Below are 25,290 nucleotides of genomic sequence, written 5' to 3'. Positions count from 1 at the left end.
CTTAACCACCTCTCCACTTCAACGTACACACAGACTTCGGGAGCACCCTGAAAAAAAGACAGGCACCGCCTCCCCTTCACGCTTACAGGACTAAACACTACCGAGGGGGCTGAAAAGGCGATTTTCCCCGTCTAGCGAGCTACCTGCAAAGCCACGCCGCAAAGCTGCAGTGGTCACCCCCATACAGCTCCCTCCTGAAGGGCTGGAAAGTGTTTAGCCAGCGAAGGTGGGGCAGGGCACTGCCACACACCCTCCCAAGGGGCAGCCTTTGGAGACCTTTTTCCTCTCAGACTACAAGCAAGCAGCACTCACTCCCCTCAGCCAGCGCCAACCCTCTACAATCACCATCCCACCCAGCGGCGGACGCCCTCCTCCTTAAAGGGATGGCGCCCTTCAGCACGCTCCGCCCGGCAGGCGGGGCGGGTGTTCGGCTTGTCATGGCTGCCCGCCTGCCGTGTCCGACGCGCTGAGCTGGGGCTGCGGCGCGACCGCGCCGTTGTTATGTACCGTCTGCTGCGCTTGGGCCCGCTGCGGCCGCCGGCGGTCCCGCGCAGCGTCCCCCTGCTCGCTGCCGCCGCCCCCCGCGTCCTGGGCTGCGGTCCCCGCCTCGCCTGGGCCGGCCTCAGCCCGCCGCTGGTAACGCCGCGATCCGCCGCCGGCAGCGCCGCCAAGGTAGGTGGGCGGGGAGGGGGTTCGCTTGGGTCCCCGTGTCCTGAGGTACTGTCCTGTGTGAGGGGGCAGCGCGGCCCAAGGCCCGCCTCTGGAGGGGAGATATCTCGGTGAGGAGCGGAGCTTTGATTAAAGCACAAAGTTGTCCTGGCCTGGAAGTGTTTTCCGGCTTTTTGGGGATGTCTTCAGGATTAGGGGTTCAGCTGGCCTGCAGCACCCCGGCGTGTTTTCCCTGGGAGCTGCAGAGTTTAAGCACTTCAGGTGAGTCATGAGGAAATAAGGGAGTTTCAGCAGTTCACGCAGACACAGGGCAGGCGGGTGTTCCCAGTGGCGGTGGCTGAAAGGGTTTTCTGACAGCGCTCTGAAAGCGGCGGCGGGTCCCCAGCCTGTCTGTGCGCCTTTTCATCAGCTGAGAGGTAAAACACGAACGTGCACCCCGTTAATGATGTGTTTCACTGTGCTTTCAACATCCAGTTGATTTTTTGGAGGTGGGAAAGGAAAAATAATTTCTACCATTATAGAATCACAAAATGGTTTGGGTTGGAGAGGACCTTAAGATCATCCAGTTCCAACCCCCTGCCATGGGTCACGCCAGACTATGTTGCCCAAGGCTCTGCCCAACCTGGCCTTTGAACACTGTCAGGGATGGAGCAATTAGCACTTCCTTGGGCAGCCTGTTCCAGTGCCTCAGCACCCTCACGGTGAAGAACTTCTTCGTTATATCTAACCTGAACTTCTGTTTAAGCCCATTGCCCCTTATCCTACCACTACAGTCCCTGATGAAGAGTCCCTCTCTGGTTTCCCTGAAAGCCTCTTTCATGTACTGGAAAGCTGCTTTCATTGCGTTCATTGTTTGTTGGGGTTTTTTTAATTTGAATTTACTCAGTATAAAAAATTACATGCAACTTTTTTCCAGTTCAGTAGGTTTTTAAATCATACTGTATTTCAGTAGGATATAGGGACCTGCTTGACACCTGCTTGTGAATGTATGCTTTCGATACAGTGCTTCATGTACAGTTTAATTTCCATAGCTTAATTTTCAGGTTAATTTCAGTAGCCTCGTTACAAAGCATAACATGATGTTTCAAATTTGTTTTCATGCCTTAGTTTGTCCAGAAGCTGAATCTTTGCCTAAATGATGTGAACAGAATTGGCTTTCTAGCAGAAATATTTTAGCAGAATTATATGGAAAATGGGTAACTTTCCTTGCTAAGTTGTACATTGTTGAGGACACAACTGTAGTGGGTAGTCCAAATAATGTCTGCCAAAGTGACACTTTTTTTTTTCACCTCACCTCAATACCATGCAGAAATTGCCTGGCTTGTGAGCCTGAGAGCATGAGTGAATTGAAATGTACTTGGAGGATGAGAACAAGCTATTCTTCAGTCCTTATGATCCATCTTGCAATTGTGGCTGTGAGACACAGAGTTTCCCTGAGGCTTATGTATCTCTGCAGATTTGTCAGCTCCTATTTTCATGGCAGCTGTGTGAAGGAAATCCTCATGTTTGGCTGCTTAAATTAATAATAATCATCTTTGGATGAAAAATTCACTGTAAGCTGTTAAGTCTTAAACTACCATTCAAACCATGCTTGGCTTTTGAGAAAATCATACTGTTGAATAAATGAGCATTCTTGGCTAAGCACATGCTGTTGGTTGAATTGTTAGGACAGCTTTTGGCAGAAGGTACCGTGAGACTGTTTTGTTCAGTTCAGCTCATGAGCCAAAAACCCCCCAAAAACTAACATTATCCATTATGGTTAAAATTTTTAAAGATACGAGAATCAGAATAAATTGAGCTGCACAATTCCCTAAATACATATTTAGAGAAAAAGAGAAAGCAGCAGCAAACATAGGCTTTTTTGGGGAGTGGTGTGGTTGGTATGTTTGAAATCACAGATTAAAGCCAGTTCATCCTACCATGAATGTTGTAGGAGCAGCCTGTCTTGTGTATCCTAATTTGCAATCTCACTGAGTGCAAGGATTAATCAAAAGTAATTTTCTTCTAATTTGTGTGCCTTGAAAGCAACCTACAGCAAGCCAAGGTGCTGCCAGGCACTCAGTAGCTGTAGCTGTCCTGTGGGTTTCCTGGAGCGTGTTTGATAGGTTGTCATGACTGCTGCTGAATTCAGCTGGAAAGAAAGGACTCTTCTAATCTTTCCTGACAGCTGCTCACTAATTAGAGAAAAATCCTGATGTCTTTGTGGAAACGTTTTCTTTCTCCAGTTTATATTTCTTCTATGGCAAGTATGAGGAGGTATCCAAGGGCTGTCTTCTTTACTAGCCCTTCTTTGCCTGCATCACACTAACAAATTGCTTTGGGGTTTATTTTAGTGTGAAGTTCTGCACTTTAAATTTACCCAGACAAAAAGCTGTCAATAAATTTTACTATGACAAATGTTTTCAGTGAAGTTGGGCTATTTACACCAGCACTGGCATGTCTGTGTAGCTATTGTCTACACTGTGGCAACAGTATTGCTCATGGCTGCCAACTGCAGCAGTTCCCTGGTTCTTCCTTTTTTCAGCTGATCTACAGAGTGTGATTTATAGGAACTTACATGTTGAACTTCTATCAGGAAGTTGTTAGTAAGCCAGCATCAGTTGGTATCATGTTGGCTTCCAGTGCCATGAGCAGCTCAGCTCTTGAACAAAAAGCTGTTACAAGAATTGGCTGTATAAAGCTGAGCAGTGGGTGTAAGCAAAGATCTCTTTGGCACTTCAGTCTCATCTCTCAAGTGACTGCTATACTGATGTGAAAGAGCAAAAATGTGTTACTACCTTCCCAAAGCATTCTGAGCAGTGCTGTATGCAAGCCACTTATTTCATTATTTCAGATCTGCTCAACTGACTGGAATATGATATTGTGCTTAATGCTAATAAATATTTTTGTTTTCTTTTTAGGATGCAAGTGGATCCTCTGAAAAGGCAGCCACAGATCCCAGTGGTGAAAACAAGAAACTCAACAAATCCCAGCAGCTGAAACAAGTGTTTAAAGAATATGGTGCTATAGGGGTTTCATTCCATGTTGGAATTTCATTAGTATCTTTAGGTATCTTCTACCTGGCTGTGTCAAGGTGAGGTTTTTACAGTTGTCTGTAGCCGCTAGGTAACGCTTTAGCCAAGAAAAATATCTTACCATTGTACTTATTTCTGCAAGGGGACATTTACTCTGTGCCCATTTGATTTATACACAGTAATCTTCTGTATTTTGAGTTTAGATGGATCTGTAAGTGGATCTAATCTCCCATCAGGCATGAGAGAAGTTAGATGTACATGGTATTTTTGCATAGGTTCAAGGTCCATGGTGGGCAGGTGAAAACAGCAGAGTGGAGACTGCACCAGAGTAACTAAACAGATGAGAGAATTAATTTTTGTTCTGGAGAGATATCTTTTGTTCTCATGCAGTAGCATGGTCTGTAGAGATAGAGCCATACAAAAGTGCTGGTGCTTAGAGATATGTTTGTTTTTCTGGGTGTTGAACTCTTTTTTGCAGTTGAACTGCAGAAGGTAACAGCCACTAAAACAGGATTAGGATAAAAAAGAAAATACTGCATAACCATATAGGAGTCAGGTGGGAAACTGTCTTTGGCTCCTGGTGGGAATGCCTCAGTTATAAATACATCTGTTGAGCATGAGGTATTCCAGCTGAGGAGACAGGGAAACATGCTATTTCTTAAAATATTCCCTGCTGCTTACTCTTGCCTTCAGTGGAGGTATGCGAATGCTGATTTCTCTCATTTAGTACATCGTGGCACACACAGGGTGACAAGGAATTTTTTTTTCCTTCAGGTATGATTTAATAGCTTACTTTGGAAAATTACTCCAAATGTAGGAACCTTGATGAAAGCTGTTACGTCTGTAAAGAATTAAAATATTAATGGATTTGGTGGATAACACTGATTTGAGATCCATAATACTTCCTTCACTTGCTTGATTTTAGATAAGATACTTGTCATTTTCTTAGCTTTTGCTCCTCTGTTAGAACACCCTAAGCCTAGCAACAGGTGCTTTATTTGGTTTGGGTCAATCTATATTAATGTGATAAATTCATCAAGACACAAAGAGGCTTTATTGTAAATCTTGGGAAGATGAATTTCCAGGACCAGTTCACAAATTTCTAACTTTTTTAAAATTCAGAAGTAGAGAAGCAGATTCTTTTCTCTCTGAAGGTTGAACATGGGGCTGAGTATTCTCCATGCACATGCTGCAGCTATACAGTTGTAAAACTAAGAGCATATTTGACTGCGCAGTAACTTGTCCTTATATTTAAGGGGAAAAAAGTATATTTGGTAATATTGCATGTGTTGTTGCTACAGAAGTAACTTAAGCTGTTACTCCTGAACTAATTCATTGAGTTTCTTATTTAACAATATCTAATTTATAAATAAATTTATAATAAATTCCAGTTGGAAGGGTGCCATGTAAAATTCCCTGGAAAAGAAAAAATATCATTTTATATTCTTTTAGCATGCAACCTTAAAATAAACTAAAGAGATCTTGTGTTCTTTTTCCCCAGTGGAGTGGATATGACTGCAGTTCTCTTCAAACTTGGTTTCAGTGAATCATCGTTGCAATCTAAAATGGCAGCTGGCACAAGCACTTTTGTGCTGGCATATGCCATTCACAAGTTGTTTGCTCCAGTAAGAATCAGCATTACCGTAGTTTCTGTGCCATTTATTGTCCGATACTGCCGGAAGATTGGTTTCTTCAAACCTCCTACCCCGAATCCATGAGGATTTCTTACTGGTTTTTACTCTCTCTTTTGTTTTTAATGCTCTATGTTCATGTAGCTTTTCAGATTGTTAAATTTCTTTAAAAGACTTGTTTGGATCCATGTAAATGCTGATCTCTTGCATTTCTTACTTGTTCTTTCAGGTGAATGGTGGTGAATGGTACACTGTGAAAAGTGCTGTCCTTCTTTCCATTTTGCCACCTCTTCTTTAGAAAAACCTGTTAAAATGGTTCTCACTGCAAGTGGTAATATAAATTCTTGACAATGAGCAATCTCTTTAGAACATACAGTTCTAGGACTTTATAATCTAGCTTTTGGGGCCTTAATTTTTTTTCTTGTCGAAATAGAGTGTCAGCATTGGTTTGTGTCTCTGTATTTGGGAAACAGAGTAAGATTCTCCTCCTAACAGGCTGTGGGATTAACAATATCCTACTATATGAATAGTTCCTTTGGTAAGGGTATATACTGGAATCTAAAGTGGTAGGTGGGTGTTTCTTTGGTTGTAAAAGACATACACCATGACCACAGTCTTGCAGCACAACACTCATGCTGAGTTAACTTAGGCAGGAGTACGCCCATGCTTAATCATTGCACAGTGATAATTGTTTTAGCCAGGACAGGCGATGCACTGTTCTGAAACTACAGCTCCTTTGAGGTGCTTCCATGTTTCAAGATTTTATTTGAAAATGGGTTTTACATATAGGCTGGGAGCTGGCCTTACTAAAGTCCTTTTTGTGTCGGTGTTTTGTTTTATGCCTATAGACTCAAGGAATCCTGAGTCTACTGAAATCAGTGTAACCAGAATTACCTCCCATGGGAACATACTCCAAAGATTATCAAGTCAGAGGCAGGGTATCTTCGGGTTTTTAATGTATTGAGATCTGGCTTTGTACTAGACACACATTTTTTTAATCTGGAAACTTATCCTAGCAGCTTTCTGCTTCTGTGGATGAAACTCAAATCTCCACCTGAAGTCCAGACATTGTAATTCATAGCTTTTCAAGAGCAATTCTTGTGCTTTTGTCTGGCAGACTGTTGAATGTACCGATTAGAGGTGCTTTTCAATCTTATTTGGGCACTATTCCTGTTAGAATACAGCTGCACGTGCGTATATTCACGTACCACTTTTCAGTTAACCTAAAGACTGGATCCTAAAACTGGATCCAGTTTTACCACAATGTAACATTGTGGTAAACCTGGGTTTCAGACTTAGGACTGTGCTGCTGTGAGATAGCTTGAGCCAAATCTGTCAGACTTTAGGACCTGTTCCTCCTTCCAGGTCTGCTCTTTTACATTGGCCTCTGTGTTTATACTTACCCCAAGGTGGCTCTGACACAATCTGTTCATTCAGGAATCTGATTAAAGTAAAATAGCAGGAAATTACCCTGAAATTTAGTGAACTGAGAGAAAGGGAAAACTGTAGAAGAGGTAGTTTACTTCCTTTGCCCTGTGGAAGCAAGCTGATACTAGAGACTGCCACCTGAAAACAAGGAACCCCTTGGTCTGTGGGGCTGTGCTGTTAGCCCAGTTGAGGGGTTAGTGTCTTAGGGTGGAAACAGTTCCTGCAGTGAGCAGATACACATGCTGGAGGCTTAATGTATAATGCAGACATAGCTATCCATGGCACATGTGTAAAGGTGCATTACACTGGTATTTTGTGCAGTGTTTAACAGCCACAGGAGCAGGGCATACTGAGAATTAGCCTTGCAGTGTGGCCTGTGGGAGCTGTAAGCTGTGTCACCTAAGAGAACTTATGTCACGCACAGTTGCTTGGCTTGCTTGTTAGAATATGGAGCCAATGCTGTGGTGCTTCACATACCTATCTGTGGGGGAGGAATGGCTGTCATTAATTTGAACTAGCTGCTTATTCCCCCAAAAGAGACAAAATTCAGCTGGCTTGTTCCTGTTGCATGCCTGTTTGCATGACTGCTGGAATTGGCAGCTCGGCCAGGGCACTAGCTTCAACTTGCCAGCTCTAATTAGAGCATAAGGAAGCTCTGCCTTTACCCCTGACTAATCTGTGTGATTATACCTGTTATGTGGATGGAAGCTTAGTGCAGTTCTTACCTATCAAACACTGCACTATCTACACCACAGTTGAAGGGTTACCATGGTATGACAATGCGCAACCAACTTTCTATGATCTGCTACATTCTAGAACAGGTAGTGTCTGTTTTAACTTTCAAGTGGGCAGTCATTATTTCTTAAGAGTAAGTTTTACTTTGGCTTTTTTTCTCTCCTGGTCACAGAAGCCTTTGTGTTTTGGGTTTTTTTCTGCATGTTGTCTCTGTTTGTATCAGTTCAGGGCAATGTTCTGTTAACAAGGATAACAGAATTCCAGAATAAACATGTGGCAGCCTTGTTTTACTTATTCAGTCATTTCTGATTAGTATGGTTTGTCCAAAAGTTGATAGAAAAGGAATATGCAAGCTTTTTCTTTTTCTAAAGTCCCTCAAAGCAGGAATCATTTAAAGCAGATGCACCTAAAAGTTATTAGTGCTGGTACTTCTAACTCAAGACTTTCTTGCAGTAAAGAACCAGCTTCATTTAAATTATGAGCAGGATTCAGATGACCTATTCAGATAAACATGGTTGTATAAACTACTGCCAATTTTAGATGAAGTTTTTTTTTGGGTTTTTGGTTTTTTTTGGGGTTTTTTTGGGGGTTTTTTTGGGTTTTTTTTTTTGGTTTTTTTTTCAAAGTATTAATTTGAGAGTGTATTTTGAATTCTAGAATCCTTGTTGTAAAAAGATTGGTTTGTTAAAGGGTTTGTAAAATCGTGAAGATGACCTTAAAGCCTTATAATGAAAATACAGTAAATTGCTTTCTCTTCATTTACCTGGAGTGTTTTATTGGAAAATACTTGATTAGTATGCTTTGGTGGCGAGTGGCCTGACCCTTGCTACATTTTAGGGAATAACATCTTACAACACCAGATGTTAACATTAGTTCCTATTACATATCCCATTTGAAAACAGTACTTTCCAGACCTTTCTCCCAGAAGTGCTTTCAGACTGTGTTATCTTTGAATAACTGCATTTAAAAAAAAAGAAGCCTAGGTTCAGTGGTTGTAGAAAAGCCACAAAAGGTAAGTGGCAACATGTTTGGTACTTACCTTGTAATCCTGTGTGGTAATGGTAGAATAGGGAGTGACCATACCTGCACTTTGAGCAAGAACTTTATACCAGCTTCCTTTTTGACAGAGGTGGGAAGTAAACTTAGTGATCACAGCCAAAGAATCAAGCTGTCCTGATGGTGAAGACAAGTGATTAGACACAGCCAGTGGAAGTGATAATGCCATCAGGAGCCTTACCATGCTGGTAGCAGTATACAAGTCTTTATTTAAAAGTTGAGTGCTCACATTTAAGATAAAAAGTAGAGATAAAAATAACACACACATCATTTTTAGGACATTTAGAGAAATGCATTCACCTCGCTCAGTTTCAGATTACACCACAGTTATGATACCCTTAGCAGCCCAGTAAATTCAGAGGCAGGTATCTGTAGGATATTGCACTGTTCAATAACCTAAAACAACTTCCTCTTGTTGTTGGACTAATGGACCTTTACGAGGACAGACCACATCCTAAGAGCCTTGAACAGCTTAATTCTTACATCAACAAACCTGGCCCAAACATGACAAGATTTCAAGTATACCATTAAGTATTCCACAACCTCCAGCTAGAAGTCAAATAACTTTACACTGCGATTAGAGTTTACTAAGACAGCCAACCCAAAGACTTGCATTCCAATTGCCATTAGATTCCAAGATCTGCTTTTTGTATTGTAGGCATTACAGTAGTTACAGTACAAGACTCATTGATGCCATGAGGTTACCCCTGCTAAGACTGTGTTCTAGATGAGGCAGCAGCATCACTTTTTCTGCTACTGGGCACCTTTGTAGAGTTTGCTGTAATCCAGGGATGAAGTAGTACATCCTTCAGGGGCAGTCGATAGAACGGGCTATGCTTCAGAAGCTTTGAAATTAAATCCCTTGCACCTTCTGTTACAAATGGAGGAAACTTGAATTCCACCTAAGGAAAAAGAAGGACACTAAAAGATGATGCAAAAGTTCTTTGACAATAACCAAACTAGAGAGACAAAGGGCTCTATCCTCTGATGTAGATCTAGAAAGGCTGAGTCAGCCTTAGGCTATGCACCTTATGCCTGTTGAGACAAGATTAAGTAATTTCATCATAATCCTGAAGAAATCAAGGTTCTCAGAAGTGAAGCTAGTATATCGGTTCAATGTACTTCAGGTTAGTTTGCTGGAAGAACCTTTCTAGGGTAAGCAACAGGAAAGGTTAAGCTTACTTGTTTTTAGTGACACACTGAATGTTAAATACTCATTTTATAAGTTAGAAAAAGGAAAGAGGTGGAGAAGATTAGTTGCTTCATAAAGAGGTAGAAGTTCAGATGCAGGCAGAAACAGAGCAGAACCAAGTACATAAGGCAAGGTATCTTTAAGGGCTCATTCTACTGAATGAGCGAATACTGTTTTAGTGATTTAGTTTTATGCATATCATTATGTCTTTCTACAGTTCTAGTTGAAATACATGCCCTTCTCCAAAATGACCATTTGTTACACCTCAATAAGACAACAGAACTGAAAGACAGCACAATTCATCTGCCTCAGTCCAAATAAGCATGGCACATACCCTGGAGATAGCTCTGTAGGTTTCCTGGTATGTTTCTGATTCAAAAGGTGGTTTCCCTACAAGGAATTCATAGCACAGAACTCCCAGGCTCCAAATATCCACCTTTTCATCATGTGTTCTTCCCTCAATCATTTCAGGAGGTAGGTAGTCAAGTGTCCCACAGAGAGTTGTTCTCCTGAAGAAAAGGCAAAGTTAATCATTTACTGATTAACAATTGTAAGATCCATTTAAAGAGCCAGATAAAAGCTAATGCTGGCAATCATCTGTACTTCAGTGCTGTCTACCCTGGATAGACTCTGCATCACCATAATGCTTTGTAAAGAAGTGCTAGCAGTAATTTTTCCAATTTTGCTTTAAAGCATTCCAATCACTGCAGTCAGTCTGATCCCTCCTTTCCTTATCCCATTTGCCAGATCAAATACAGTATATTCCTTTGTCAGGCACAATTCACACTAACTAGGAAATGTCTTAAGTATATTGCTAGTGATATTTGAACACAAGTGCTGGCCTGTGCTCTTGGGGACTGCTATAACCCTAACAACAGTACACCAACATTCTTCACTTCCAGGTTTAGGAAGTTTTCAACTATACAAGTTGAAAAAGCAGGCTAATGCTCCCTCTTTGCTACACCAATTGACTATTAAGAACTTTGCTGCAGTGGCCCAGTTCTTAAAGGATTTTTTCCCCCCTATTTTGGGAAGTTCACATTTACTTCCATTCCACAACTGTAAGAGTGACAAGAAAGCTAACATTTTCATTACAGAAGTCTTTCACTGCACAAGATATGTACTGCATTCTCACCTAGAAGATGGAGCATGCACAGACCATCCAAAGTCAGCAATTTTTAATTCTCCATTTGAACCAAGCAGCAAGTTTTCTGGCTTGATGTCTCGATGAATCACATTCTTTGAATGACAGTATGATAGAGCATCTGCTAGTTCTGTGATGTACTAGTATTTAGAAAGAGAACAAGACTTTAAATTCAGTGTCACTCTAGTTTGTCTGGCTACAATATAGCCTTTTCTAGACATAATTAGAAGTTTAAGTTACAGCCATTATTCCTCAAACCCTTGGAAGTCTGACAATACAGGCTCTGCCTGAAATGACCAAGCACTTACAACTATCTTCAGCATTGCTGAATGTCAACTCAGTGCTGTGCAGTAACACCTTCCCAGTTTCTTTCTTTCTTGTTGCAAGTACATGAACAAACTATCATCTAAGGAATCAGTTGCACACAACAGAATACAGAACTTTATCTGAAGAGCTAGCTTTATGCTGCAAATACTCCAAATATGAAGAGCAAGTGACACATAAGAAGCTAGAACAACCTACAGTAGCAGTTCTTTGCTCATCAAACTTGGTAAGCTTCTGAAGTTCTTTGTAGACTTCTCCACGCGGTGCATACTCTAGGATAAGGTAGACCCTTGTAACATCATGGAAGTAGCCATATAATCTGAGAATATTGGGGTGCCTGCAAAAAGATTTCAGTATTTTTCTGAACAAGGTATATTTGTCCATACAACTTTAATGTCCCTTTCCTGCCTCCCCCCTTTCAATGCAATCTTGTAAGTGTTCCTTCAGCTCACAACATACCAACTGAGAGCTTCATAGCAGATAGATGGTGTTTATCAAAGCAGCAGCTTAGATTCCCTGCTAGCAAGCAGCTAGTCAAAAGTTTAGCTAATTCAGATCTTCTTGTCCGTACCCTTCTACAGCAAGTGGAAGGCTAATGACCATTGAAGGTACCAATTCCTATGTGTTTTGGAATTTAAGTGTAAACACTTTCTGTGAAAGCTAGTTTCTTCAAGTTGAGCTTATTTTCCAAGAAGTAAAATGCCAGAAAGAAACTCAGACTTTGAGAAAAACCTGTTACCCACATAAATCCAAGCAACAGGTAAGGGCACTTTTTTATTTTTTAAAACAGGAAGATGTTCCCAGAGGTTGCTTCATTGCAAGGTAGACAAAAATAAATCTCCGTGCAGAAAGGCAAGAATCCTAACTAGCAATTTCAAGGTGTCATGCACTTGAAAAGAAACTTCTCTTCTTCAGCAGGTTATGTTATCATAAACAAGCTTACTTTGTTTATTTGAATGCAAACAAAGAACTTAACTGGTCATGAAATTTTACCTAAGATGAGACTGTATTTCAACTTCTCTTCGTAGTTGATGTTCTACACCAGCCTCCTCAAGTTGTGTTTTAAAGAGCACTTTCAGTGCCAGAATAAATTTACTCTGCTTCTCACGTGCCAGGTACACATTTCCAAATTTTCCTTTCCCCAGAGGACGACCAATTTCAAAATCATCAAGACACCATTGCCTTCTGTAAAAAGAAAGAGCAAGTTACAAAACCTAGATACTTGAGTGGGCTTCGACTCCCAGGTTTACAGTCTATAGTGTTCCTGTTCAATATATACTTAGTGATCTGAACTAGATTTTAGTCTTTACAAGAACACCAAGAGGATAAAATATGCCTTGAGACTTTTCAAAAGAAAGTTCTGAAAGCTTGTCTCTTCCTTCCTAAAGTTTACACACAGACATACTAGTGTCAACCACACTACTGCAAAATACCAAGCCAGGCTCACTTCAGTACACTTAATACAGACCTATCACTAGAGCATTTCAGAGCTATTTAAAATAGCCATACTACAGGTCTAACTCCATGCTTGAACTCCAGCCTGTTGCACATATGACAGAGGCTTTGTTTTCAAGTGTACATCTTGTGACTGGAGCAGTGGCTATCAGTGTTCTCTCATGGGAAGAGCTATTACGCATTTAGCCAAAAGTTTTCTTTAGATTACAGGAAGTCCTTGTTCCTGAGAATTATCAGGTCAAAGTAAGCTTTCCTAGTTTCATCTGCTGTCTCTATGAAGTGTAGGGCCACCAGTCTCCACAACAAAGAGGCTCAAGTAGCCTTCAGCTTAGCTGCAACTAAGTTGCAGCATGAAGTCCCAGAAGTCAAAAACCAGCTGAATCCAACAGGGCTCAGTTAGCTAAAAAAATTTAGGTATAAGACTTACTTTTTAGTCTCTTCATTTTCCTTCTTAGCAGTCTCTTGTTTTTTCTCTTTAGAGGTGCTTTCTGCTTCAGAACTTTTTGCTATGTATAGAGAAGTAGATCAATTTTATGTATCAGACCCAGAACCACAACACAAAAATTCACATGGGAGCAAATCTCTGTGCAGTATCTCAAGCAGTTCTTAAAATACATTCAATGGCATTTTCAACAACTTACTACTGGCAAAGCAGCATAGCAGTTACCAGTGCTATCAACATGTAATTTTAAAAGCTTTCTCAAAATTAAAAAAAAAAAAAAAAAAAAAAAAAGGCTTTACCCCCAAAAATACAGTATTCTTGTATACAAGAGATTAACATGAATACTGGAAAAACTGATGTATGAGTACCAATTACATTAACTCATAGCTGAATGAGCATCTGGAAATTCTTAAACACCCATATCGGCCCTGGCAGAAAGGAGAATGCAGTAACATCTAAGCTGAAGTGTGTGCTGCTGTTCTGTTTTGGGGCACAACCAAGTGCTTCTCTACAAGGCTGTCCCACATAATCAACATCAGCTTTAGTTGTTCTGCGCTCCACTCTGCTTCATCGAACAGAAGTATCCCGAGTGTCATAACTGTACAAACACATATACATCACCTTCAGAATTACCAGGTACTGGAGCCTGGTGAGGTTTTTCATTGTTCTTGCTTGGAACTTGAGGCCTAGCAGTCGCTTGGACTGGTAATTTTGGTCTGGGCTGCTGCGTTATCCGGTGGTTAGACAGTTTTTGGTTTGACAGTATAGGCTTTCGTGGTTGTACTGGAACTCGCTGGGCAAAGTTTGAAGAGCAAGGAATACGTTGTGCTTGAACGCTACTTTTCAGTAACTGACTCTGGGCAGAATGCTGAGACATAGGGACACGCTTCGGGCCATCCCCAAAGGAATTAGCAATCTTCAAAAAGAAAATATTATGTATTACTTGTAGAATAGCATACTACAACCTTTATGGCCACATTCAGAAAGCAGGAGAACACCACAAAGTACATTAACAGGAAATGTTAGTGTAGCGTGATCTGTTTTATGAACAAAAGCATTCTTAAATTTCTACACTGACAAGAAAGTTAAGTTTTCTACAACAGCAAACATTGCTAGCAGAACTTTTCCACACACATCTGAAGAACATCAGCCAAAGGCATTAAGACAGCAGATCCTTACCATAAAAATATACCCTGCTTTGAGTCATTGCTTCCTTTAATGCTGTTCATCTTAACATACCTTGCACTGCAATGGGAGTTCCACAGAACAAAGCAATATTCACTCAATAAAAGCAGACAGCTGAACCTTAATCTTTTGCTTCCAGTAAGGGAAAGTAGTTTAGGTTTATGTTTAAAAAAATTCTTAGTTCACAATCGGGTTTGAGGTGGAAGGGACCTTAAAGCTCATCCAGTTCCAACCTCCTGCCACGGGCAGGGACACCTTCTACTATACCAGGTTGCTCCAAGCCCCATCCAACCTGGCCTTGAACACTGCCAGGGATGGGGCAGCCATCTGAGCTGCCCCATTCTCTGAGCAACCTAGTTGTTCTAGGATACTTAGTCTACAGTTAAGTTCAAAAGCTAACGATTAGCTTCAACAATTTTGGCAATTGTTTCCTGCACATGTTTCCTGAAACTATTGTTTCAAGACAGCTTTTCCCCTTTTACTATTTACTACAGTTGATAATTACTACAGTTTAGAACCTGTAACTCTTGTGTTATCGGGATAAACGCACCCACCAACCTAATGAGTCATTTACCTTTGTAGTGCGGCTGGGGTACCCAGAGTGGTTCTCTTTTGTATTCTGGTCCATAGCGCCCGTGAACAGCAACTAGACAGAGCTTAGCCTACAGACAGGATGTGGCAAACAGAGATCAGCTCCACAGAAAACACCACGCCGCGGGTCTCCCCAGCCCACTACGCGAGCGCCAGGAGGCCCCGAGGCCTGGCGCTCCACCACCTCAGGCCACCACCACCCTGCGCTCGCAGCCTCTCACCGGCCGGGTCTGCCCCGTCCAGCACCCACGGTGTCCACGGCCTAGCGGGCCGGGTCCTCAACCACCTCCACCACGCAGCGCGGAACCCCGGTGGCCGCTCACCCACAGGCTCCACTACCTCCGGCCGCCACGACTGTTTGAATTCAAACCGCCCTCCCTTAAATATCCTTTAAACCACCGCCTCTCGCGCCCGCTGATTGGCTGCTTTTCAACCAGGCCGCCCGCCGATTGGCTCTCCGCACGCTCCGCTCGTTGCGAGGCCGAGCCTGGCCGCCGAGAGCCTCTGGGGCGCATGCGCAACGGCAGCCTGCTGCGTACCCCGCGCGGGCCCGCCCCGCCCGCCCCGAGGGCGGTGTTTGCGCTACATGCGTATTTTACGTACCGTCTCTCCGCCACTGGTTCCTTCCGTACTCCAACTGCGTGGACCGGCGCCGCTCGCACACTTTGCTCCGTTAAGTCTCTGCCTGCTCGGGTCTTCCGCTACGTAAATCGCGTACACCCAGACCACCCACCTGTGGCAACGCTACAACTACCGTCCCCTCCTCACAGCCACCGAGGCCTCGGAGCCTGCCGCCGCCGCGGGGGGAAGGGCGCCAGGTTCGTCCCGCATCCCGCGAGGTACCAGCCGCTTCTCTCTCCTCCTCCAACACACGCACCCGCCGGCCCGGGGCGAGGGAGAGGCGGTGCTGCCACCTCGCGTGGAGCCGAGCGCGAGTGGGGCCGGGGGCCATTGTGTGCAGCCGGTGAGGTAGGTGCCTCGGTGGCAGCTAGCAGCCCCGAGGGGCGGGAGGACGGGCAGAGGGGTGAAACAGGCCTCAGCCTTGCGCTTGCTGGGACGCGCGGCCCGGGGCAGTGCTCCACGTGCCGCCAGCTGCTGAGGACAAGTGCGAAGGGTTCCCCCGCCTCGGCCCAGCACAGCGCGACAGGGGGCGCCTGCCCTGAGGTGACTCCACCGGCCCGCGGACCCCTCGTGTCACAGCAGCGGTGACCCGCCGCCAGTGGCAGTACCCAAAACCGCACGGGTTCTCGAGGAGACGCCGAGCGGCAGCGGACAATCAGCAAGTGCGATTTGCAAGTAGCAGCATAACAGGAGCGTGAGGCTGCTGTGCTGTCTCAGCTGCCCCTGTGGTCCTGCTCACGCCTGTGAGGGGGACCTTGGCTGCCGAGTGACAAGCGGCAGCTGAAGCTAGGTTCAGTACTTCAGGTCTCTAAAGAACCGCGATCGAAGGCAACTTTTAACTGTCTCTGCGGCGCTGAAAACAAGCGCGGAGGCGAGCCAGTTGCGTGTGTTGGTGTTTACAAGTGGTACAGGATAGGTAAAAAGAAGATGTCGGGTCGCCGTGTCGCTGCAGCATGTGATAGACGTCAGCTGCCACGGGGCATGGGTAGCATGGCATCTCCCCTCCTCGACCCGCGCCCGCTTCGACTGCCGTTTCTTGAGGCTGACGTGAGTAGCACTTTTGGGAGGGGGGGGCGTGCTCTCGGGGCGGGCTACAGCCTGCGGGGTCTGAGCGGTCCGGCAGCGGGAGGTGCTTGCGGCCGCATAGACCAGGTGCGGGACTGTCGGGGCGGCCTGCAGCGCCGGGCAGCGATGTCAGCACTTGCTGTTTCACAGCCCGCTCACGTCCCCGTGGTTGGGATCGCGGTGTCTCAGCGGAAGCAGCGTTTCGGAGCTTTACGGCTGAGACACAAAAGCACCCGGCCCCTTCCTCCCGCCAGCAGCCGCCCTCCTGCTGCGAGCCGGATTCCGGGGCCTGCCGCCTGCGTCCCGCCCTGAGCACGGCCGTGCCGGCTCGGGCCAAGGCGCCGGCCTCCCGGGCAGGAGAGCGGGAAGGGGACGTGGTTTGGGACCCCAGGCGCGGCCGCTGCCGCCCCGCCGCTCGGGGGCTCCCTCGGCGCGTCACCCGTCACGTGACATCGGGACCTGTTGGCGCCCGGTCGCGCGCGCGTAGTGTCACGGTCATGTGATACTGCGATTCTCTCATTCAAGAGTCGCCTCCAATCGATCTGCGGGCGCTCGATGCAGCAGCCTTCGCGGAGGAGCATTCTTCGGTCCCGGCCGCCGCCGCCGCCTCCTCCCCTGCCGCCGCCGCCCCCCATCGATGCGCTCAGGGCTCCGGTCGCCATTTTAGGGGGAGAGCGAGGGAGGCAGAAGGAAGGGTCGGTAGGTACCGGCGCCGCGCTGTCCCCCGGCTTCGGCTTCGCTGCCCGGGCCGGGCCTCGCCCTGCGCAGCCCCCGCCCGAAGCTGCCCGCCCCTCCCCCGGCGCTGGAAGCCCGCGTACTGTGGCCCCAGGGCTCCGGCTAAGCACTCCCCGCCGTCATTCAGCCCCTTTTCCCCCACGCCCCCTCGCTGCCCGGTTATTGGTCCCCTGAGCCGGTTACGGGCCGAGCCGCCCGGGGCTGCGAGAGGGTTTGCGGGGAGGATGCGGTGTCCCGGGATGGGGGGAGAGGGAGGGAGCGGGTCGGGGCGGCGGGAGGGTGCCAGCGGTGGGCAGCCCTGCATGGTTTGGGTCGATCCCCTCCCTAGTGCCCGGGGCCGCCTTCTGGCGGGGCTCAGTGAAAGGTCCTGACAGAATCATTCTGCTAACTAATGCCGCATTATTTCTGCCTCTTCTATTGCTTCTTAATATACAGTTCATGTGCTGTTTATTGGCGAGATTTTCATTTCTACAGACAAGTGCAACAGGTTTTTCCTTCTTTTTCTTTTTTTTTTTTTCCTTCAGTTTAATGTCTCTGATTCTTACCTGAAATAAAGGTATCTGCACTGAAACTGGGCAGGATGTGCTTTATTTGAAGGTTGTGCCTGTTTCGTGAAACTCTTCTGTATGTGATTTTTCTTCTTTATTTCAGGCCCCTCCAAGGCATTCCTTGCTCACAATGTATAGAACAAAAGTCAGTTTGAAAGACCGTCAGCAACTTTATAAACTGATAATTAGTCAGCTGCTATATGATGGATACATAAATATTGCTAATGGCTTGATAAATGAGATAAAACCACAATCAGTCTGTGCACCATCTGAACAACTGCTGCACCTAATTAAGTTAGGTAAGCTGCAATAAAAAGCTAACATAAAAGTCTAGTTCTAAATCTCTAGCTTAAATCCTTGTGAATTAAGAGGTTAGAGTTACTGACAATATGTCAAAAGACGTATTGCATAAAAATGCAATGGTTATGTCTAGTAATAGCGTAACACTTCACATACTTAGATAAAGCCTTTGCCTCTGCGGCTTTTTTGAAGGGCATTCTAGCTCTGTGTTACATTGTTTAGTATGCATTAAAAGCAAGACATCACTAAGTGTAGTCAAAATCTGTTTGTTTGCACTTGCGTAACACATAAGAATACTTGCTCAGGGTCCTGGGTGACTGACAACCTTCTAAAAGCACGTTCCAGTAAACAGGATCACTGAGTCCACAGACCTAATAGAAAATTGACCCACACAGTTCTGTGCCAACTTTAGAAATATTTTCTATGTGATTCTTCCTGACAGTGTTGGAAAGGGAGCAAGCCCTTCCATTGGCAGTCTTTGCTACCATTTATATATCAGTCTCAAGAAAATAAGCTTCCCAATCTAGGGTCTCAGCAAAGGTATTGCCTGTTCTCTCTCTGTGTATTTTTCTCTCTGAAAGTACATCTGTGCCACAGCATGTAGTCACAACACCAGAGCTGCTATTGAAACAAGCTAAGAGCCTGGAAGAGATCTAGCCATACCATCATGTCTTCTTGTATTGTAACTGAACTGGTTCTGCTGCCTGAACTAGTCGACTTCCGAGGGTATAAATATGTGAAGCCCTGTGCCTGAAATAAGAATGCTAGACTTGCAATTTGTAGATGAAAGCAAGAAAAACTTGAATTCGATGGATAGATGATCAAAGTTGGGTTCATAGCTGGAAATTCTTGTGTCTGCCCTGTTACCACTTCCAGTGCTGAACTGTCTTTGTAGATGCATCCTGGAAATAAATAAAATATAGGATGGGTGTGAAGAGGTGTAAAAATTTTCATTTGCGATGCTGCAGTAGTTGTTGGAGTAGAGGTTTTTTTCCTTCAATGCAATGAAACAGAAAGGAGAAGAATTGGTAAATGCTTCAGTCTTTTATTTTAAATCTCATGTAACAGTGCTGGGGCTTGTTTTTCTCTCTGAAAAGCTGCCAGTGGCTTCAGTGACTCGATTGTCAGTGCATTTGTCAGTACTTGACATTCTACAGTATTTGCTGGTCATATTTTCACAGTTAATTTTAAGAGCTGTATTCTGCTCTAGAGTAGCCAAATTACCTTTCATTTTTCATAAGTACTGCTGTGTCTCTAAATCTGCTCTGCTAGCTTAGCCTTGTTCAACAGGAGCTGTTACCAAAGCCTTTAGCATAGATCCAGCCGCAGCCTATCTGTTTAAGAAGGTTAACCTGATTTAAGTGCATCAACTTCTCTTTTTCAGGAATGGAGAATGATGACAGTGCTGTTCAGTATGCAATTGGACGGTCAGATACAGTAGCTCCAGGCACAGGAATTGACTTGGAATTTGATGCAGATGTACAGACCATGTCTCCCGAGGCTTCTGAATATGAGACTTGTTATGTCACATCTCACAAAGGGCCGTGTCGTGTAGCTACATATAGCAGAGATGGACAGTTAATAGCTACAGGATCTGCTGATGCCTCAATAAAAATTCTTGATACAGAGAGAATGTTGGCCAAAAGTGCTATGCCTATTGAGGTAAAATATGATTTGAACCGTAACCACTGTGTGAATTCTTGAGGTGCTGTCTGTTTCATGCCATGTCTGTCTTGTGGCCGGCTCAGTGGGTTCTGTCTCGCCATATTTCCTGCTCCAACAGCAGCTCATAAAGTACCCTTGAAAAGGAAGAAGAAATAGGGCAAGTATACCTGTGTAACTTCTGGCAGCAGTCTTGAGAATTGAGCCAGAAATTGCTTCTAATAGATGCTGATAATTGCTATATTGTATGAACACAGTTCATTTTTGAGCCCACTTATACCTTTGGCCTCCACAGCCTCCATGGCTGTGTTTCAGAACTGTTTCACAGAATGCATGTTTATTTGCTTCATTTTTTTTTCTCCAATATGGTTACCAGGTAGCAGTTTAAAAGTGGGTGAGTTAGAGTGGTTTTGCACAGAGTGCACACCAAATTCTCAGCAGTATCCTGTGAGTAAAAGTTGCAGTTTTCCCAGTTGGTACAGTGTACCTTAATGCTTACAGCAATACAGTATTTTGGTTTGGACTGTTTATGAAAGTGGTATGTTTGCTTGCACCCATTCTGTACTGCTGAAACTAGCTTGTCCTTCAGCAAGTCAGTTGACCTTTTTAAAGATACAGGGATTTTATGTGATAACAGTATCTGATGGCCCTTCAAATAATTGAGATGATGGTGATGATGTGCCTAGGCATATGTCAGAAAGGTAGTTGTTTGGCTGCTCTGGCAAGCATAAAACCTACTTTCTCTGTTAAAAGTGTGTCTGCTTTCTAACACTGACTTGTTGAATGTTCTTTGTAGGTAATGATGAATGAGACAGCACAGCAAAACATGGAAAATCATCCTGTTATTCGGACTCTGTACGATCATGTGGATGAAGTTACGTGTTTAGCTTTTCACCCAACAGAACAGATCCTAGCATCTGGTTCAAGGGACTATACACTTAAATTGTTTGATTATTCAAAACCTTCTGCCAAAAGAGCCTTCAAATACATACAGGTTAGATATGATACCAGTTCAGAGCAACCAAAGCTTGAATGTATATGTACTTGAGGTATCAGAAACCTGAATTGTGTCTGCGATTATAAGTGCTTAGGTATGTAGGAGTATGCAGATATAAAATGTGGAGACATTATGGTAATTACGTGTTAAGAGTTCATGCATAATGGATACCTGCATTCCTTAGATCTAGTGCCTGTCTGCTTTTTGTTAATTTAGATCAAATCTGATCTGGGTAACTCTGAGGTCAATTATATTATCTTTGTTTTGGAGGAGTTTGGGATTGTATGGTGGTGGGATTTGGGGTTTGTGACTGGCTGACACAGCCTCTTGTCACTCGTGCAATATCCCAAAAATGAGCAGGCACTGCAAGCTGCTTCAGGACAAAAACTAAGGCAGCCTGTCATTTTAATCCTATGGGAAGCATTTTCTATTTTGAAAAAAACAGAACACATTGTGCTAGCTGATAATTTAACCAGTTTTTTAGCACTTTAATGCCGCCAGAATTGACACTTCCATTTCAGACTTTTCTTCTTTTCTTACACCAATTATGTATTTTTGATCAAACAGGAGGCAGAGATGTTGCGCTCGATTTCTTTTCACCCTTCGGGAGATTTCATACTTGTTGGTACCCAGCACCCTACTTTACGACTGTATGATATCAATACTTTCCAGTGTTTTGTGTCTTGCAATCCTCAAGATCAGCACACTGATGCTATATGTTCAGTAAATTACAACGCAAGTGCAAACATGTATGTGACGGGAAGTAAGGATGGATGCATCAAACTGTGGGATGGTGTTTCAAATCGCTGCATCACTACTTTTGAGAAGGCACATGATGGAGCTGAAGTCTGCTCTGCTATTTTTTCCAAAAACTCAAAGTATATCTTGTCAAGTGGAAAAGACTCTGTAGCTAAACTATGGGAGATATCCACTGGTCGAACACTGGTCAAATACACAGGTATGTGGCAGGTGACCTTCCAAGTACCTTCTCTTTCAGGTACTGACCCACAGCAGGGGTAGTAATATTGTCAGAAGAACAGTAATTCTTAAAGGCACTGGGAGACTGCTGCTTTGAGGTTAAATTGCCCCAAACTTTTGAAAACATTTAAGTAGACTAATTCTGGAAGAGAAGCTGTGGTTCTTGTATGTCAGTCAGTGTAAATGTATTTAGTTTGAGTACATTTTGGAGACTCTTCTGACACTGTTACTCCATTGCTTTGGAGGGAAGTTGTGACTAAATTAGGGGGAAGTAAAAAGGAACGCTGCCCTGAGGACCAGGACACTTGTGGAGAGAGTTTAGAAACAGCGATTATTAAAAATACATCATCACTTTTCCGGCTAGAGTAGGGCCACAGTTTAAACTGGAAGGGTCAAAACTAACACCTAATTTATTTCTGGCTAGAGTAGGCCACATTCCCTCAGAGCACCCACTCAGGCAGGGATAATTGAACCTACTTTGCGGCAGTTCATTTAACCATTAGACTCTTGTACAAAAGATGGCTCTGGTAAGCCATGGCAGTATTCTAAAATAGCTACAGCTGCTTGGTTTCCTTCCCCCCTCTGCCCCCTTTTTTTCCCCCCCCCATTTATTTGAAGGATTCAGTTGTATTCAAGGTGTCCTACTCAGAGCATTCTGGCAATACCATGCTTTGATCTCTGCAGGACTTAAATGGTGAAGGATGCAGAAGCTTTGCATACAATAGCAGCTAAGTAACAGGGAAGCTTGAGTCAAGCAGTAACGTGCTTAGCGTTAGGAGTCATGGCATAAAAGGCGAGAGGATGTTGAAAACGCTTTATACCAGCTTTTGGAACGTTTATGGTCCTTTTCTGTATGCTAGCTGTATCTGCTCTCAACCAGCAGAGTGCAGTACCTCCTTCATAAACTTTGGCAACATACCAGGTAGGATGCAGGTGTGTGCGTTCCAGAGTAAATGCCTATATAGGAAACACATTTTATTTGAAGGGTATGGAGGGGAAGTATGGCCAATTTAGGTCATACAATGTGCCATATGATGTATACATTAAAACCAAAAGTTCTCATTGGTACTGAGAATCTATGTATTCGACTGACTGTGGTATTTCCCCTTAGTTACAGCTGTAAGCCTCATACAAAAAATATAAGGCAAAAGTGCTTTTAAAGTTAAGTGACTGCACCCATAGCGCTTGACTGGCACAGCTGGAGTAGTTAATTTTTCTGTTCTTTAAGAAATCTTAGAATATACCATGTATATTAACTACAAAAGCACGTTCATTATTGACTCACCTGTTTTATGTGGAAGCAGTAGACTGAGAAAATAAGGCTCCTTTGTAGACTGCAGAAATTGATGCTTACAGGAGGTTTGTTCTTAAGTCTTTGGAAACTTCCTAAAACTGATCCTATTTGGGTTAATGCTTTGCTGCATGTATTTAGGAGCTGGTTTGAGTGGACGGCAGGTACACAGGACCCAGGCTGTCTTCAACCACACAGAAGATTATGTGCTGCTTCCAGACGAAAGGACCATAAGTCTCTGCTGCTGGGACTCAAGAACTGCTGAACGGAGAAATCTTCTTTCTCTGGGGCACAACAGCATTGTCCGTTGCATTGTGCATTCTCCTACCAATCCTGGCTTCATGACCTGCAGTGACGACTACAGGGCTAGATTTTGGTACAGAAGGTCAACGACAGACTAAGGAGTACTTTATAAAACAGTGATGCTCCAGATTCATTCTATCATCTTGTATTGATTGTACTGCCGACAGATGCCTACATGAGAGCCGTGCTGTGTGTGGTCTTTCATTCTGTCAGGTGTGGCAGAAACAATATCAAAATACTGAGACTAAGTTTTGCCCCATGCTAATTTTTTTTATTAGTGTGTGTGGCATCAATTTTTGTCAGTCATCTCCAATTGTACTCAAGGAGGGGGGAAGGGGGGCAGAGAATAAAATGATCCTTGCAGGAAGGATTAAAATTGTTCTCCTGTCTTTCTAAATCCCACAAAACAATAATGTGACTGTATCTTGCACAAACTGAGCAGTGTGAGCCAGTTTTGCTCTGTGTTGTATCTGTGCAATCCCACTGAAGTCTGTTTAAAGAATGGATTACACAAGTAACAGCAGAACTTGGCACATACTTTAATGAAGCCTTAAGCTGCCTTTAGTTCTGATCATTCTTTGTAAAGCTGTTTTGTATCTTTTAGTCTGGGGGGGGGGGGGGTTTGGTGGATTTTTTTTCTTTTTAATTATTTGGCCAAGTGGCCCTTCAGTTCTGAGCCAGTTTTGTGCCATAAGAACTTGAAACAGGATTTTAAACTGTTGAGATGAATTCCAGAAATGGTGTTCTAGTTCTGGTATTAAAGCTCAGACTTAAAATCTGGTCGTCTTTTGAATTTATCTTGACAAGTGGGATCTCAAAGTGAATTCATGGTATTTTCAAGAAATACCCACATTGCAAATGTAAAATGTGCTGTGGCATGTGAAAATGAGAATAATTTTGCCATAGAGGCCTTTAGTATCCTCTCCCAGAAGCTGTTGTGCATATTAATTTTTGTATATGTACCTCAGAAATGTCATTTTGCTTCGTTTTATTGAGAAGTTTTCATTCTGTCTGTTACACAGCACTTGAATTACATTTTTTCTTAATTATTCAGAAACCCAGACTCAGTGTTTCTTCTCCTTATTACCCCTAATAGTCCAAGTTTCCCAGACTTCGTCCCATTCAGCAGGAGTACAGATCATTAAGAAACTGTGCTTAAACCTTTCTGTAAGTTTGAAAACTCACTACTTATTTTTACACTTGCCTGTGCAAAGCTTTAAACGTGTTGGTTGAGGCATCTTTGCACAGTGCTCTTGGGCTTCATGTTTGGGAGGCTTCCTCTAGTCAAAAGTCCAGCACTTGCTTTCATGAGGATTTTTAAATGTAAGATTGTTCTTACTGCTGGGTTAACTCCCCATTCCCACTGATGAAATGTGTCATCGAGGGCTGACGAGGGTACAGGTTTTGTCTGTATTTAAATAAAAATTACCTTTTAAAAAGTTATTTAATATATAAAGGAAACATACTAGTTTTCTATATAACGAAGGAATTAATAGTAGAAAGCTGTGTCTTTGGGGACATGTTAAAGCTTGATGAATTTATTTATTGTGTTACATCTGAATCAGACTCGACTGTACATTTGCAGTATATGGGGTTGTTTTTTAAAAGAGAGAATGCAATTTTTTCTCTTAAAAGCTACTGCTCCGGAAATGTGCCTTAGGCTCAGCAATCCTCTTTGCTCCTCCTTTGCTTTCCTTCAAGTTTCTAAAACTTCAGAAAAATGGGAGGCATGAGATAGCAGTTCTGGTGGCTCTTTTCGTGGAGAAAACAAGGAGAACCAGAGCTTGGTGGGAGGGAAAAGGGAAGTCCTGACAAACAGTGCTTGGGGCACTCTGTGCTCATGCAGTGACAGCCTCTCTCCTCTGTTGCAGCCTGCCTGCTAAGCTGATAGCAGTGACAGGGTTGAGGGGAATGCCGCATTCGT

At 43.8% G+C, this 25,290-nt stretch overlaps 3 protein-coding genes across 6 annotated transcripts; 2 read left to right on the top strand and 1 right to left on the bottom strand.

Annotated features, from left to right (window-relative positions):
• The first annotated feature begins 415 nt into the window (after nt 1–415).
• FAM210B (family with sequence similarity 210 member B) lies at nt 416–8,235 on the top strand. The gene is made up of 3 exons (XM_030503368.2): nt 416–672; nt 3,570–3,742; nt 5,185–8,235. The coding sequence occupies exons 1-3, from the start codon at nt 502–504 to the stop codon at nt 5,399–5,401; spliced, it is 561 nt and encodes a 186-aa protein (XP_030359228.1). The 5' UTR covers nt 416–501; the 3' UTR covers nt 5,402–8,235.
• A 481-nt stretch (nt 8,236–8,716) lies between these two features.
• Nucleotides 8,717–15,378, bottom strand: AURKA (aurora kinase A). 4 transcript variants are annotated; one of them, XM_030503186.1, is made up of 9 exons: nt 15,088–15,378; nt 14,850–14,937; nt 13,712–14,006; nt 13,076–13,154; nt 12,187–12,378; nt 11,392–11,530; nt 10,861–11,009; nt 10,060–10,234; nt 8,717–9,435 (listed from the first exon to the last, which is right to left on the bottom strand). In XM_030503186.1, exons 2-9 carry the CDS (start codon nt 14,901–14,903, stop codon nt 9,244–9,246), a joined length of 1,275 nt encoding a protein of 424 aa, XP_030359046.1. In that variant the 5' UTR covers nt 14,904–14,937; nt 15,088–15,378; the 3' UTR covers nt 8,717–9,243. The 4 variants fall into 4 exon arrangements, with proteins under 4 accessions (XP_030359046.1, XP_030359049.1, XP_030359048.1 ...); XM_030503189.1 differs by having other exon boundaries at nt 10,162–10,234; XM_030503188.1 differs by having other exon boundaries at nt 13,724–14,006.
• A 115-nt stretch (nt 15,379–15,493) lies between these two features.
• CSTF1 (cleavage stimulation factor subunit 1) lies at nt 15,494–23,703 on the top strand. Its single transcript, XM_030503185.1, has 7 exons — nt 15,494–16,534; nt 17,078–17,251; nt 17,939–18,134; nt 19,520–19,797; nt 20,594–20,791; nt 21,362–21,752; nt 23,205–23,703. The coding sequence occupies exons 1-7, from the start codon at nt 16,415–16,417 to the stop codon at nt 23,462–23,464; spliced, it is 1,617 nt and encodes a 538-aa protein (XP_030359045.1). The 5' UTR covers nt 15,494–16,414; the 3' UTR covers nt 23,465–23,703.
• The last annotated feature ends 1,587 nt before the right edge of the window (nt 23,704–25,290 follow it).

The sequence above is a fragment of the Strigops habroptila genome, chromosome 13, assembly GCF_004027225.2.
Source record: "Strigops habroptila isolate Jane chromosome 13, bStrHab1.2.pri, whole genome shotgun sequence".
Taxonomy (NCBI): Eukaryota; Metazoa; Chordata; class Aves; order Psittaciformes; family Psittacidae; genus Strigops; species Strigops habroptila.
This window is presented reverse-complemented; position numbering and strand designations above follow the sequence as displayed.

Bases quoted from the DNA above. Each gene is read 5' to 3' on its own strand.
- FAM210B (XM_030503368.2), top strand. From the start codon at position 502: ATGTACCGTCTGCTGCGCTTGGGCCCGCTGCGGCCGCCGGCGGTCCCG. The intron at 673-3,569 runs GTAGGTGGGCGG...TTTTCTTTTTAG, and splicing joins CCGCCGGCAGCGCCGCCAAG to GATGCAAGTGGATCCTCTGA. The intron at 3,743-5,184 runs GTGAGGTTTTTA...CTTTTTCCCCAG, and splicing joins TTCTACCTGGCTGTGTCAAG to TGGAGTGGATATGACTGCAG.
- AURKA (XM_030503186.1), bottom strand. From the start codon at position 14,903: ATGGACCAGAATACAAAAGAGAACCACTCTGGGTACCCCAGCCGCACT. The intron at 13,155-13,711 runs GTGATGTATATG...CTCTATACATAG, and splicing joins AGTACCTGGTAATTCTGAAG to CAAAAAGTTCTGAAGCAGAA. The intron at 11,531-12,186 runs GTAAAATTTCAT...ATCTTTTTGCAG, and splicing joins GAAATACAGTCTCATCTTAG to GCACCCCAATATTCTCAGAT.
- CSTF1 (XM_030503185.1), top strand. From the start codon at position 16,415: ATGTCGGGTCGCCGTGTCGCTGCAGCATGTGATAGACGTCAGCTGCCA. The intron at 16,535-17,077 runs GTGAGTAGCACT...CTCTCATTCAAG, and splicing joins TGCCGTTTCTTGAGGCTGAC to AGTCGCCTCCAATCGATCTG. The intron at 20,792-21,361 runs GTTAGATATGAT...TTGATCAAACAG, and splicing joins GAGCCTTCAAATACATACAG to GAGGCAGAGATGTTGCGCTC.